Genomic DNA, 15,722 nt, shown 5'->3' with positions numbered 1-15,722 from the left:
GGGTGAGACTCTGCCTCGGTGCTCTGAATGGCGTCCTGGGGCGAGGGGAGGAAGGAAGGGGCACTTCCACCCCTGCTGCCTTTCTCCTTCCTCTCTTCCAAGAAACAGACCATCACGTTTTGTAATAATGAGAGAAAAAAGAGATCATAGATATGACGACAGAAAAGACAGGCAAAACGAGAATGGGGAAGAAAAACTAAGGAAAAGGTAGTAAAATGCTTATAAAAGAATTTAGCAAAAAATACATACAGAGATACTGTGTTTCTTTTTGCCCGGTAGGTAAATATTATTCTTGGTGAGTTGAATTTCATGGTTTTTTGCCCTTGATGGTCTAATTCTTTTCCGGTTTAACTGAGCTGGAGGCAATTATTTCTCAGACAGTACTTCCAACGGTAGTTGTATGGGGTGACAAAACTGCTGACTTGCACAAAAGAAGAACGATTGAGAAATGTCAAAATTATTAAGAGAAATGAAACTAGCTTTAGTTTTTTGTATTATTAGTTCCATTTGTTGCTATTACTAAATCAATCATGGTTTTTCAGTGCTTATTTTACTTTCAGTGTCTAAGAAAATTTTATACACTGGCTACTGTTACTGAATTTTTCTAAGCGCAGACATCACTCAAAGCTTGAAAACTCCGTGAATGTTTACATATATGTGGTGTGTTTTTGTGAGAATGCAAAGCTTTTTGCAGAGCTGATGTCTTACTGCTGCTTTGGCAGGAAGGTGGGACAGGTGGGTGCAGGACAGGAGAGCGACCGCATCAATTACAAGTTGGAAACACCGCAGAGAAGGAAAGGCGGCATTTTAAGTGCCGTTACTGCTGAGAAAAGTAATCAACCTTACAGCTTTCCAAGGGCTTTTAGCTTAAGCCCTGGGGTCATGTGCCGTTTAAGTGTGCTTCCACTACCCGTGGTAAATATGAAGCTGAACAATATGGGTGTTGATGAGCGGAGCGGGGCATGGGGAGGCGTGGGGCACTGCTAAGCCGGGCCTGGCTGAGCTGGGCTGGGCGAGTGGGCTGGCAGGTGGGAGCATGGGCTTTTCCAGCCAAAGAGGAGCAGAGCTGTGCTAACAAGAGGGTTGTGTGTTGGGGAGGTGGGCAAAGCCGTGCTCTTAGCTTGCTCGCAGTGAGTAAACGTGCTGAGAAAAAGTGCAGCTGTGCTTTTTTAATATGCACTGCAGGAGATTTCAGCAGGCTGATGATATATCGTGCATTAATGTTGAAAAGATAAACACATTTGGAGAGCACAGGAAGGCCTTGTGTTTTTATGTTAGCAGAATGCTTCCTAATGAATAAGAACGTGCTGCTGGCTTCACAGAGCCATATGGCAGCTTTTCTAATTTTAGTTCAGTGCAGATGCATAATTCTCCCTTGTTTTACCTCCTAAAACCTTCCTGAGATGTTGCATAGTTTTTCCTGTAAGACTTGATCTATAGTTTCTGCGGGAAAAAATGTATTTGAGAGTCCAATAGCTGCTTTGCTCTGGACAGCTGTATGCTGTATGATGAAAGAGCAACCTCACTACATAATCACTTCCCTAAAATAGTAGCTAACTTTATTCACAGGGATGGGATAAACTGGTCTTAAAATTGATTGCTGAAATAGTTGCTGTTTCTTAGGCACTGGTCTTTTGAAAAATTACTTGCTTTCAGGGAGAAAAAACAACTTGTGGTGAGGCAGTGGGAACTGGGTAAGAAACGTGCGTGTGGATATCAAGTTCCATGTGGGCTGTGGATCGTAGTGCTTTGAATTACGCGGCTACAAGGCAGAGCTGCTTTCCCTGTGGTTAACCAAGCATCAAAATAACTTACACGTTCTCACTGCTTTGCTTCATCATGTGTAGTGATCCAAAACTACCCACATTACCAAATACAAGCTTTCTTTTATTGTTTTGTTTTGGTTTTGTTGTTGTTTTTTTTGGTTTGGTTTTCTGTTTTTTATTCAAGTCAATACATTTGAAGGTACCTTTTGTATAACCCTGTTCGTGTTAAAAATCTCCGTGGCTATTGACTGTCCATAACCACAGTCAATATCAATACTTAGCAATAGTCATACACAGATGTTATTAAATCTAATATTTCAAATGTTATTATTAAATCTAATACTTAAAACTGTAATGTCAGCTAAAATATAGCAGTTTGCTAAGTATACTTTCTATTACATATTAACGTTCGTTTTTAATACTTTATCTACCCTCATCTTTGGCTAGTTACATGCTTCTGCTGTTTCCTTGATTGTTTGGGTTTTATTTTTGCATGGCAATTCAGGAGAGATCAGAAGGACCACACAGGCTAAACTTACTTTTGTCTTGCCTCATTCATATTTGTAACTGTCTACTGCATATAAAAAATGTCCAGCTTTCCACCAGCATCTCGTTTTTGCTCCTCTTACTCTACGAAGAACTTTAAGTGTTTCTCCAATGACAACTAAACTAAATGTGTGTTGATGTAAATTTTCTCTTTCAGATTATGCTTCATGTTTTTGCAATCCCTACAGAGGCTATGGTTTTGTTCTTCAAGAATGCATTTTGGTTTTGCAGAGAGCATCAAGGGGGAAATACTTCTGTAGCTAGTTTCATTAAGGGAGCTGGCGTAGACCTCAAATACAAAGAGAGCTTTTCAGGTGGTTTGGCTGGTCCTGCCTACCTACCTCTAGAAAAGGAGGGTTTGAAACAACCAAGAGAAGGCAATGCCTGTCAGTAGTGCTTATGAGTCTGCTGTCAGAAATCCGAAAAGAAACGGACACAGCTTGAGTTGGGAGGAAGGTCTCCTAAGTTAAAATGTAGCAGGGAGGCTTCAAACTGTTGCATTTGGCTTCTCTTTCTCTGACTTACTAATTTCTGTTAAACTAATGTGATTTCACGAAGGTTTGCTTTCAGAGTCTAGAATGAGCTTCAAATAAAGCTTTCCCACTGATAAATTTGTTTGAAAATATTTGTGAGGGCTTTTTTTTTCTTATTTCTTCTGCATATTAACATAGAAAAGTAAATACAATTTATGATCACCGAGGAGATGCTCAATTGAAAATATTCATATGTATTTTAGCATATTACTGCTAATGCAATTGTAAACTTACCCACAGTTTAAAGTCTAAATTATACACATCACTAAAATGCTGCATAACTGGATGTATATATTCTTTATAGTATCTCTCTCAGCAGTACTTGTATTTTATTTAATTTTTTTTCTCTCTCTCTAGGCTAAACTCCTAATTGAGTGGAGTTAATCATTACTTGATATGCATGAAGTTTATTCTGCTGTAATTTAGATAAAATATGCTTGATCCCTAGTAGCCGTATTCCTAAGGATGGGGCCAGTTTCTCATTTAATGCTCCCCCTTCAGCGGAGAATTCCTTGCGTGGAGGTGAAGCCATGGGAAGTCCCTTTCCACCCACTAACTTCATCTGCCAGCACAAGGCTGTATTTCTCTTTCCATCCTAAACCTCCGCTCTGGCTTTGCCGCTGCGCCCGTAGGGTGCCTGGTGACGCTTTCCCGGTGTTGTACATTTACTTGCACAGGGACGTGGCTGTTCTAGGAGGCAGCCGCACCGGAAGGTGCGAGATCAGGGAACCGGCTCCCACTCTCCACATTAGTGGCTGATGTGGAAAAATATAGTGGCTGTGGTTAGTCACAGGGTAATACCAAGCAGTTCCCATGGGGCTGGAAAAAAAGGCTTCTGAGAGGCTTTGCAAGGTTGGGCCTCTGCAGCTATTTTCCTAACCCCTAACATTCAAAAATCATTAATCTAGTGTAGAAAAAATAAACTCTCTGTGCTTTGGATTTGTTTGTAGGGCCCCCAGTGAACCTAAAAAAGATGGGAGAAGTAGAAAAGGGAAAAGCAAACTTTACATTTTTGCACCACTACTTAACACCAGAAGGTGAAACTGTTAAGAAAAACAAAAAATACTGACTTGTGATAAATGCATGAGTGTTGTCAGCAGCAGAAATTCATGTATCAGTTGGTTTTTTCCAACCTTCCTGCAACAAATTTTTGTTCTCAATTAGCCCCATGTGCTGTAACGCTGAAGAAAAGATTTGCATTTCATGACGCTCCCCATGCCTGCCTGTCGGAACGACACTGCTGACAGGGTTTGCACTTACTTTTCCTGTATGTGCTGATATAGCCTTCATGAGGGGCTTTGTAGTTCAGTCAAAAATGGATAATTTACTGCACAGCTTAACATTATCAGTAGCTGCAGTTTATGGCATTGACATAAGTTACTGCTGCTCCTACTCAGAGGCTGTCTGAGGCCATGGTTTCCTATACAGTGCTGCTTAAATAAGTGTGTAGGGACCTGTGGCCTGAATGCATAACCTCTTCTAAGCTCTCCAGCCACTTAACTTCTTACACAATTAAGTTACAGATCCAATTATGAAGTCCGTAATTTTGGAGCGCTTGTGATTTGTAAAGCTTTTCAGAATGCCTAACCAAATGTCAGGAGTAGTGTAGTGAACGTTGTCACCGTCACCGGGAGAGGCTGGCAGGCAAATTTTGTGTCTAAATAGCATTTTCTTATTTTCTCTGTTCATTTCACTTTTCTCACTGAGCAAACACTGTGTTTATTGCTTCCACAATGGTGTTTGGCCCTCTGTGGAAAAGGGTATCTAAGGGAAAATTGTGAGGTTGAATGGTTGTGAGGGACAGCTGATGGTGGAATGGAAGCGGTCAGGAATCAAGGGGCTGAAATGGAGAAATGGGGAGGCAGAGGGGAAAGCAGCCACTCTCAGGGACTGGATGTGAGGCTTGAGAGATCCTTGGTCTGACCTGGTATCGCAGCTTCTATGTTAGTTACCATTACAGTAATTTAAAACTTTCTTCTTTTTCTTTGTATAAAGCCTCACCTGTGTGCCTAAAAGAGAACAGTTGTTTTTACAGGTATTTTATTGGTGGTTTGTATGATCTCCATGGTTGTAAGAGTGAAAAGAATCCACAGCCAGTATTTTATATTCCCTGAAAAACAACCGGTAAAAGTAGTTTTTGTAAATCAGTGAAATCTGATGTCATATATATACTGGGTAGTGAACATGCTTACACTCGATTGCCATACCGTATCTGCAGCCCCTACATTTCTAGCACATAGAGAATAATCCCATGTTCTCCGATACTTGAGATGGTATCAATGGCTGAAGCAGTGAGGGGATGAAAGCAGGAAGCTGGTATCCATATCCATTATAACATTTTGCAGCATGAAACCAGGGATCATTTTATGCTACCAGGAACAGATGGGAAACAAATATAATCACCGACTTTATTAAAAGCTCAACCCTATTTTTAGAATCTTGTAGAATTCTTTCACAATTTTTAGAACATGTTTTCAGTATTGTACCAACATATGGTGCCACCTCTGCTATATTGTAGTATGGGAAGGATTGTTCAGTTTTTTTCCATTACACTCGATCTCTGCTTTTTGCCAAAAAAAAAAAAAAAAAAAAATAAAAAGAAAAAAGAAAAAAGAAAAAAATCCCACTGCAGTCCTTGGTACTAACCAGAAATAGTAATTTTGTATCCTAGTGAGTTTAAGGGATAGTGGAAGTGTTAATAGTTATATCAAGTGTATTTATTTCTATCAGATTTTGCTAATCAGAGTGATGTAAAATTATTCAGTTAGTTGCAACAGTCCATCTTCAGAACAATTGTGTTTCATCATTTTTCACAATGGTGTTATATTGTATATGAACATACCCTGAGAAGACAGCTAAGATTTTTGTGACTCTTCTTTTCATGAAAGCAAGAAACGGTAGAAATCTAGGATGAGACTGCCTGAGTGACCAAAGCCTTGTTGCCAACGGGTGATCTCTCATAGGAGAACACTCAGGGGTTCTCAGAAAGCGGTTCCTTTGCTCTCTGTCTAAGCAGCCTATATTCACATTGACCTTATAACCTTTGCCGAGGAAAGAGTTCAGAGGAACTTTGGCTGCAGTACTGTAGCTCTACAGATAGTGCAAAATACCGTGTGTACATTCAGATACATTTCAGTTTGTATGACTGATGCTTTAATTTCCAGTAAGGTTGATTTTTCCAAAGACCCTTTGCTCCATCTGCATGCGGTACTTTCAGTAATTCCTGTAATTAATCATCTTCTGGTTTGTTGTTGTAGAAGGCATAAATTCTTGTTATCATAATTTCTTTAATTATTTTTAATATTTTAGATTGCAGTATAGACCTAGCTTTTACATAATTGCTTGAAAAATAATAAAATAATGTTTTGAGTGTAGAACTAGCATCAAATAAATACTCGTTTCATTAACTTACAATGTAGAATATGTATTTTATACAGTGTTTTTATTACTTTTATTACTTCTCCCTTAAACACCACTATCTTTCTGGGAACAGAAAAATTAGTACAGTCCATTACTTGATAGGAATTATGAAACCTCTTGATTTGAAAGTTCCAGTATGTCTGAATATCTCTTACATTTGGAGTTGGGTGTGATCTGTGATACTGTATATAACATATGTGGCATTATGCTCCAGAAACCGTAAATCATTATTTTCTTGCCTGTAATTTTCAAATACAGCACTTGAAATTGTAGGGAGTTTTAGTAACGTATTGGTAAATAAGGCAGTATGAAAATTATGTGATAGTGAAAATGTGGGTGGAGGCATGGGAACAGAAATGAGACTGCTGGTTCTCGGTACTGAAACAGTAGATTGCGGACTTATGTTTTTCCTTCTAAATATAGCGATTGTGGAAAAATTGTGCAGCTGTGAGCTTCGCATGCTCTTTTAGATCAGTCTCTTAATACACCTTGATCCTCGTTCTTGCTCATTGCACCTTCATAAGGAGCCCTTGTCTTTGCCTAGTGTTATGTTTTGTAGTTTAGTAAAATATCTAGAAGCAAAACAGCAGGAGTTATTTTGTTTGTGTCACAAAACTTGAAAACTGAGTAGCAAATATACTAGTTATGCTTCTGTTGAATCATGATGGGAGACTATTTGATCTCATTTTCAGAACTGTTGCACTGTAACCATCTCATAGCTAGTTTCAATACTCTGTGGGCTCTTACTGTCTCACTTAAAGAGTACTGCTCTGTCATTTAATACATAGTTTTCTTTATTGCAGAGAAAGCAGCAGCAGCTAATGAAGATGAAGTGCAAAAAGCAGATGTATCATCTACGGGTCAGAGTGTCATCGACAAGGATGCACTTGGACCAATGATGCTTGAGGTGAAGAGCACAAAATTCCTTCATTTAAGCCAATTCTACTCCCCCTAGGATGAAGACCAGTGTAATAAAATGACGAAGTGCGGTTGGAGGTTGCTATAGAAGAACTGTCAAGAGAGACAAGCCATCCTGGCTACTTAGGATTACGTCACTTAAGAGCAGGCAGCATATTTCTGTTGGGTTCAGTGATGAAACTCTCTTTAACTTGGAGTGGGCAGAGGCAGAGAAAGAGATGATTCAGCTGCTTTGTAACACAGGCAACTTGAGGGCCTTCAGTTGGTAGCAAGTCTTGGGTATCTGCATGTGCATGTTTTATTTGTTCTAAACCACGACAGATTTGGAAGACCTGATGTACCTAAAGATCAACTTGCATATGCAGTAGTATGCATGTGAATAACTAATTCCTCTGAAATTGCATGTCATTGCTATACTGTTTAATGGTTTATCATTTCAGCACTCACAGCGTGACTCTTCCCTCTAGAATATGAAAGTAATCTAGGAGAGTTTTTCAAGCCATGCATTTCAGTTTGGTCTGTTAGGATTCCTGTCTGATTTTAGTTGTTATTTTGATATCCCAAAACACTGCATGCATAGGCTGCATAAAACCTACCTTCTAAATGCATTAATGGTAGTGTTGGGTAGGTATGTTATCTGGGATCCTAATGTCATATGCTGCTGTCCTTTGACACAACTGCTTTATCTGCTTAAGCTCACTTGCAAACTGTTTATTCCTGTTCTGACTGTGGGCTTTATCTTCATGGACAAATAAATGTTAGTTTAGATAAAACAAAACACAAACTCTGAATCAAGCTAAAGGAACCAGCTTTGGCAGCAGCATAATTATTCCATCATTTCTGAATGTTGCAGATGCATGTTATAACAGTTTTAAGTATTGCATTATTTTTTATTACGTACAAAATAAAGGCTCCAAAATCACCGTAGTAAACATAAGGAAGATTAGACAGGTTGGAGTGAAAACATTCTTCTTTGAAAAGTGGGGGTAACAAATTAATTGATTTAATATCATATTATGCGTACTCACTGTTGTTGTTCTTGCTATCAAACACGGTTAAACATCCATCTCTTACATTGCTATGTTAAAATTTATCTTTAATTTCCTATTATTTTAATTGTAAGGACCTCTTTTAATCACAGGGAAAAGAAGGATAAGGTGATTTTTTTTTTCCTGGCTTATCTTGCATGATTGGCTATTGCGGCAAACATGACATGTAAAATCACCTGTCTGTTCCATTATTCCATTTAATTTAGTTTTCCTTTGCGTTAAATTCATTGCATATTAACAGTGAATGATTGTGGAACTAAATTAATATATCGTGGTCCTTTTGCACCAAGAAACTTAAAAGGACTGAAAGTTGTTATACATTTGCTGTGAAAACACTACAGATACTGTCTTTGTGTCTTTGTCTCCTTAAGGAAATGAATTAAGTTATTTCATCTTTACAGAACCCCTTTATGCAACCTCTTCAAAAACCTACCGTTTTCTAGTGCCGAATAGTAATAAAAATGGCAATGCTGATGTACAGTTTATTAGTTGATTTGGTTTAGAAATGTAATTGTCTGTTTTTATTAAAGAATAAAACAGAAGAATCCTCAAAATAGTGAGTGTTTGCAGCTGAAGAGAGTAAAATTCATCATGCAGCTGCCTCTGAGGAATATTTTAACATATTTCTTGGTTAAAGCAGAAAGCAGATAGGAGAGGGTGGAAAAAAAAAAGTCACGAGAGAGCTGACAGCATCTCAAAGAACACAAATATGTTTTCCATTCCAGTATGTCACCTAAAATAATATCTGTTCTCCTGTTTTCTCTTCTAGCATGCTGTCCATTATTTGTTCCTCCATTTTACCAGTAGCCCTGAATAAAAGTTGTTTATTGTGATCACATACATCTGGAGACAGAATTAAGAAATGATTGCAGAAGTGAAAGCTTCTGAATGATTTAACTGGCTTGATGCATTAACTTGCTCAAAAGCCTGCTGCTCCTTACCTACAAGATTAATTTATTGCTAGAACAGAAAGAAATGAGAGACTGGCATATGAGGCCCTGTGTTACTCTAGGTTCAGTTGACCGCTTCTGTAGTCATCTGTAAGGAGCAGCTGTGAGGAAATAGCACAGAGCACTTTCTTGCCAAAGAAGTTGCTATAGTAGGAAATAGTAGGGAAAACTGAATGCAACATTCATAATCTCTTGCTTGCCATCTCTGTCTTTGAAAGTTTTCTCCTTAGGACTCCAATAAACATCTGCTACAGCTTTGGTTTTGTGATCCCTTTGAATTAATGTGAGTATGGACCACTGCCGAGCAGAATGGTTCAGCCAAACCCACGCATTTCTGCCAGCTCTAAACGCCATGTGGTTTCATGGTGGACCAGTTCAGGGGACTGATGTCACTAGCATCTGGGTTTGTTTTGGTTTGGTTTGGTTTTTTCTTGCATTAGTTTTCAGCCAACTCTGCTCTCTAGTTCATCTCTTCATATCCTCAGTCAGTACAGGCAGCTGTCATGGTGTAGAGAGCACTGAACCAAAGAGGCCATGCTTACATTGGCTTCATGCAGTGATGAAATGCAGTCTTAAGTCACTAATCCACAACAGGAGATGCTGATAGAAAACTGTATTAGAGCCTCAATTAATTAAATCTTGTAAGTAATTGTTAGTTAAACTAAATACTAGTCAGCAAGAAAATGTCATAAATGTTACAAAAGCACGTAGAAAGGAGGGAGCTCTCCAAAGACCACAAATTACCAAGAGGAAGCAAGAATGATCAGAAACATAAAGAAAGCAATGATAAAAAACAAAGTCAGAGATGAGAATTTGTGACAATTAACAGGAGAGAAAAAAAGACCTATTTATCTTATTTTAGAGGCAGTCATGAAAAGTACGTGCCTCTGCATTATTTGTGGGTTTTATTATTTTGTAATTTAAAAATAGAACAAACAAAGCATTTGGCAACCATTAGCTCAGCCACTCTGCTTGTGTGTTATGTTTTCACTATCCCTCCCCTTTAGCAGAATCATTAACTCACTTTGTGTGGGAAGGGCCTGTGGAGCTTGTGTAGTCCCATCTCCCGCTGCGAGCAGGTCCGACTAGAGCAGATGGCTTGGGTTCAAGTTCTCTGAGGAAGGTGATTTCACAGCATCTTTGGGCAGCCTCTTCCCATAGCTGACCACTTTCATGGTGAATTGTTTCTTTTCTCGTATTTCCATTAAGTTCCCTGTGTTGCAGCCTGGGTTTGTAGCATCTTGTGCTTCCCCTGTGAACCTCTGAATACAACCTGGTGCTGTCTTCTCTTTCTGCTAAGTGGCTGAAGACAGAAGTAAGATTCCTTCTCTTTTGTACTGTCTGGATTTGCTGGCTGCTTGGTAGTGTACAATATTTTAGTATGTATCTGCAACCTGTGTACATGAGAACTGCCTGCTAAGACCAACACACAAGTTGTACAGTATACAAGTTTGGTCATATCAAAAAATGCCACATGCCTGTATACACTTGCTATGGCAGCTCCTCCTTGTTAGACTTTTGCAGCAGCTGTGTTCTGGTTTAGTATGGATCCACACGCTTTTAATTAACCCATAATGAATCATGGGTTGCCTAGTTTTCTGACTTGTTTCTGTCCCTGGAGATGGCATAACTAACAACTGTTCTAATGATTTCCCACCAATCGTTAGAGAGGTGAATAAATCAGGTAAAGCTGCAGAAGTCTGTATGGGTTAATTTTTAATTGAATGCTTAGACCAAAAGCTTTAAATTTCAATTTATAACCCTTTATCTGCTCATATGACATGAAGTTAGAGGGATGTATTCTGAAATATTTCTACCATCCGCAGTCATACTTCCATCTTCAGGAAAATAAAGTTTGCATGAGAACTTCATACTGATAGTCAAATTTTTACTTGATCCTCGTCAGGTAGAAGTGATGTGGTATAATATTTGGCTTAGGCTTCAGATAACATAGAGCAAATATGCTGGAAAGCATGGTGCAGCTAGGTTGTCACCATCACAGGAGACAAGGTGGGAAACCAGTCAGAAGTGACTGATTTAGACACTTCCTTGGAGAAACTTTCAAGTCCTTTGGAATACCATGGAGCTGAATTGAAGAGGTGAAAGTCTAATTTCTGTTCCCTGGATCATGTGTGGACTGAATTAAACTGGTGTCAAATAAAAACAAAACAAAACAAACACAAAAAAAACACAAACCAAAACAAAACAAAACAAAAAAACCCACAACCAAACCACAAAGGCAGTCCTGGGAGGAGGGACTAAAGCTGCTCACTGCCTGCTTTCTGCTCCCTTTGCCCTTCTATGCTCTTAACCTCTTGCATTCCTGGCTGTGTGGGGCCTCACATCCATGAAGATGAGTTGCTGGGCATGCGGACAGAGCCTTTTTCTTTCTGCCAGTGTTTTCCTTGCCTTGTGCCAGCACATGTTATGAAGTTTTCTTGGGATCAGTCTCCGTGTGCTGCATGGTGGAGTGCACAGGCTCTAGGTTTAGCAAAAGCAGCTTCTGGTCTAGTTTTCTTACTTCATAGTCAGGTGGATAGGTAGCAAACTCTTCCACTATTTTGGTTTTTGTGTTTGGGGCAGGGTGGTGGTAGTTTATTTCCAAGTATGGATTTCACTGGTTTGCATCTTCTTCACATTTCTGTGCTTTTACACTGGTTTGATTTAAGTAAGATCAGTTGCACAATCTGAAATGTGTCCTTTGCTGTTACAGACAAGAATATGAGAACTGGGATGCAGAAAGATTCATCTAAGTCTTCTGAAGGGAATATTTATTCTCTGGTTATCTTGTTAATCTGATTATTTGCTGTTGTGTCTCTCTCTCTCTACTTTAATTTTTTCTCCCTTTAGGCCCTTGATGGGTTCTTCTTTGTAGTGAACCCAGAAGGTAATGTCGTGTTTGTTTCTGAGAATGTGACGCAGTACCTAAGGTACAACCAAGAAGAGCTGATGAACACAAGCATATATAGCATCCTGCATGTAGGGGACCACAATGAATTTGTCAAAATCCTGCTGCCGAAATCCTTAGGTATGTTTCTTTTCCTCCTATCATACCATTACTTATTTAACTTTGATTTCGTGAATCAGTGTTTCAATAACTTAAGTTAATGTCCTTCCCCTACTTACAGTTTCATCATATACGCTCTATTTATTTTTAATGTATGTATAGGCTGTATGAATGATTAATATTGTTCTCAAAAGCATCCTCCACTCCTTCCAGATTCCTCTTTGTTAAAATTACTCTTAGTAACTCTTGTTAGTTGATACTTTTAATGGATCTCCAGAGTGAATCACTAAAAGACAGCATTAGTTATGTGAACTCTCTGTTAGTTCTCTATCTAGGCTGGTTATTCTAAGAATGGCCCAAGAAAGAGGGAATATAAAAGAAAAATCAGAAAACTCCTTATAGTAGAATTTTTATTGCAGTGTTTTCAGCCTCACCAATATTTACCCTTATATTTAAAAAACTGGTTTTGTTAGTCGCAGCCATTTTTTGATTCATATTAATATTGGTTTTAATGGCATTGGGTTTTGGAGGAGGTGAAAAGAAAGAGAAAGTCAATACTGGGCATCTCATTTACTCACAGCAGTTTAAAAAGTATTATGCAATTCACTTCAGCATTTTATGACTTCACTTATAAACCCCTGAAGAATCAAAAATGTAAATGGCTAAATCCCATCAATTACTGCCTTTATTGCATTTTATGACTGAAGAGGGCAAGTGACAAGTACTTTAAATACAACCCTGCAATTTCCTTGTGTGCTGTTACATTGATTCACTCTGACTGATGTCCAGTACCTATATTTGTGTGTCTCGGGATTTTGTTTCCTTTTATACTTCTCTTAAGCACTGTGTTAGGCTTTAGTTTTATCCATCACTGCACCCAGGTCATTCTCGTCCCTTCAGCCTTTCCCATTGTAGCTGAGACTATGTGTTTCAATATATTCCCGATTGTACTGCTTCCTGGATTTTTTCGTATCTATTAGTTTATTTTCTTTCTATTTCTAAACTGGACACAGATTTTTATACAATGCTGCCATCTCTTGTGTATTAATCACTTAAATACAGTGGACAGATCCTACATACTGCCTTATTTCTTCCAGGCATATAGATAAACTTGATCTACCTAGTAGGCTTTTCACTGTGCTGCATAACTTTCATATGCACCAATATTTAGACTTTCATCCTGTTTTTCTGCTGTGCTGTTGTAAGTCACTTGATAAAAAAAATAATTGATAGCTGAACAAGTTAGCAGTGCTCTTAAATACAAGAATTTTATAAATTACCATGTTATGCGCTCTAATATTAAAAATAGATTGTTGCTGTTAAACAAGCTTGTTTCCCGACCAGTTTGCAAAACACCTTGATTAGTTTCCTGTGGATAAGCAGCAGAAATGACTGCTACCCGATTTATCTCACTATACGATCTTTGCTTTGCTTAGTGAACGGTGGATCTTGGTCTGGCGACTCTCCTAGGCGTAATAGCCATACCTTTAATTGTCGGATGCTGGTAAAACCTCTTGCTGATCCTGAAGAATGCCATGATAACCAGGAAGCACATCAGAAATACGAAACTATGCAGTGCTTTGCTGTTTCTCAACCAAATTCCTTCAAGGAGGACGGTGAAGGTAATTACCACTTTCAATTTGTGTTAGTATTTTCTCTTTCCGTGCTGTTGCGGTACAGCAGTTTCTGTGCAGTTGATAAAGTGAGGGGAAATTGATGAAGTAGCTTCTGAATCCTGAAAAATGGAAAAATGTTAATTTTTTTTCTCTTTCGTTTAACTGTAGAAATATACCTTCATTTGGATTGAGTGTATACACTTGCATGCACCTATTTGTTTAAGCCGGTATAATTGAAGTTGACAGTAACGCTGTTTACATTAAAGAGATATCTTGGGTTTATATCACTGCAATTTTAAGAAGAATGTAGCTGACTGGGAGGAAAGTTTCAATGGGCAGTTTTTTGAATTCTTAGAATTTGAAGACAACTGTGGTTCACCATTTCCTTTACCATTTACTAGTTCATCAGGTAAATTTCTTCAGATTATATTTTGAGTATTCAGATAAGTAAAAGAGGCTTATTGTGAAGCTGCTTTCTCAGGGACTGCAAGCATTTGGGGCATTTTTAAGAAATGTGGCTTAGAAGGTACAAAACAGTGAGTGTTGAAGAAGTGTGCTCTCTGAGCATGCAGTATATTCTTTTTTATTACTTGACTCCTGAGTGGTGGAGCTGCTACAGGTGTATACATAAAGAAAGCAAACCAACCTCTCCTATGTTGTTTAAGGTTGTAGAAAACAGTGAAAATGTAAAACCACTGAGTTCTATCTGTCCTCGTATTGGTACTAAATCTATTCTTTTGATCCAAAAAGATTTGTGGAAATTTTACAAGTATTTCTGAATTTGTTGTGGAAACAAAATCTTCCTCTTGTATACAAATTACTGAAGTAACGTGTTCTTTTTTTAAGATTTGCAGTCTTGCTTGATTTGTGTTGCAAGAAGAGCTCCAATGAAGGAAAGACCACTTCTTCCTTCATCAGAGAGCTTTACTACTCGCCAGGATCTACAAGGTATTGTGAAATAGGTTTTTTTCGTGTCCTTTTCTTTCCTTCCCCTCAAAAGGGAAATTGCTGTAACAAATATCTTATCTAATATCAGGCAAAATAACTTCACTGGACACAAGTACCATGCGAGCAGCTATGAAACCTGGCTGGGAGGATTTGGTGAGAAGATGCATTCAGAGGTTCCATTCGCAGCACGAGGGAGAAATATCTTTTGCCAAGAGGCATCACCAGGAAGGTTAGGTTTCATATTTTTAGTACTTTCTATATTTAAACTGTTTGTAATTTCTGTCTGTTGTTTGTGATTTCTTTGTTATGTTTACATGGAGCAATCCAGGGCTACTGACAGTCCCTTTTTCAAGCTGATTTGCCCAGTGCACTGATGGCTCTCTCTAGAGAGGTTTTGAACCTTTCTCCCTTTTTGTTTTAGCCTGCTTTTTATAACTGTACCATGTTGGAGGGCGCTTTAAATCTTCAAATTGTCTCAGTTGTTTTAGGAAGAAAGACCATTGTGTGTTGCCCACTAAATTACTCACTACTCGTTATTCTTCAGAACCTCAGCTCACACATTGCAGTTCATTGACCTGTATTCCTTTTCTCTACAAAAATGGATTTTTACTGTCACATTTCCTGTGAGAAACATTCAGCATGAATTACCAAAGATGCAGCACTCGTGCTATCTGGAAACCTCCATTGTTGTACTGTATCTAGCTGATAAGTGGTGTAGGATACACCACAAGCATATCTCTACTCAGTCAAGATGATGGTAGGTAAGGTGTAGGAGAGTGCTGCACTATTTCTGTGGTAGTGACTGGGTGGGGATTTTTGTTTTCCTAAAACCGTGATACTGCTAATTCTAGTAACAAAGATTGAAATAGCTAAAAACAGCCTTTTATAGTCCACAGGAAAGTCCTTTCAAAGCCATTGGGGAATAACTGGAACATTTCCAGTGCAGGAGCATCATTCTTTGGATTCATG

At 38.6% G+C, this 15,722-nt stretch overlaps 1 protein-coding gene across 7 annotated transcripts in view; it reads left to right on the top strand.

The window, feature by feature from the left end:
* Positions 1-15,722, top strand: part of NCOA2 (nuclear receptor coactivator 2) — a 190,908-nt gene that overhangs the window by 127,906 nt on the left and 47,280 nt on the right. For all 7 annotated transcript variants that reach the window (XM_065053750.1, XM_065053753.1, XM_065053752.1 and 4 more), the window contains 5 exons: positions 7,069-7,172; positions 12,033-12,210; positions 13,626-13,811; positions 14,652-14,753; positions 14,842-14,982. In XM_065053750.1, the coding sequence (XP_064909822.1) occupies positions 7,069-7,172; positions 12,033-12,210; positions 13,626-13,811; positions 14,652-14,753; positions 14,842-14,982 (711 nt within the window). The remainder of the gene's footprint in view (positions 1-7,068; positions 7,173-12,032; positions 12,211-13,625; positions 13,812-14,651; positions 14,754-14,841; positions 14,983-15,722) is intronic.

The sequence above is a fragment of the Columba livia genome, chromosome 2 (assembly GCF_036013475.1).
Source record: "Columba livia isolate bColLiv1 breed racing homer chromosome 2, bColLiv1.pat.W.v2, whole genome shotgun sequence".
Taxonomy (NCBI): Eukaryota; Metazoa; Chordata; class Aves; order Columbiformes; family Columbidae; genus Columba; species Columba livia.
This window is presented reverse-complemented; position numbering and strand designations above follow the sequence as displayed.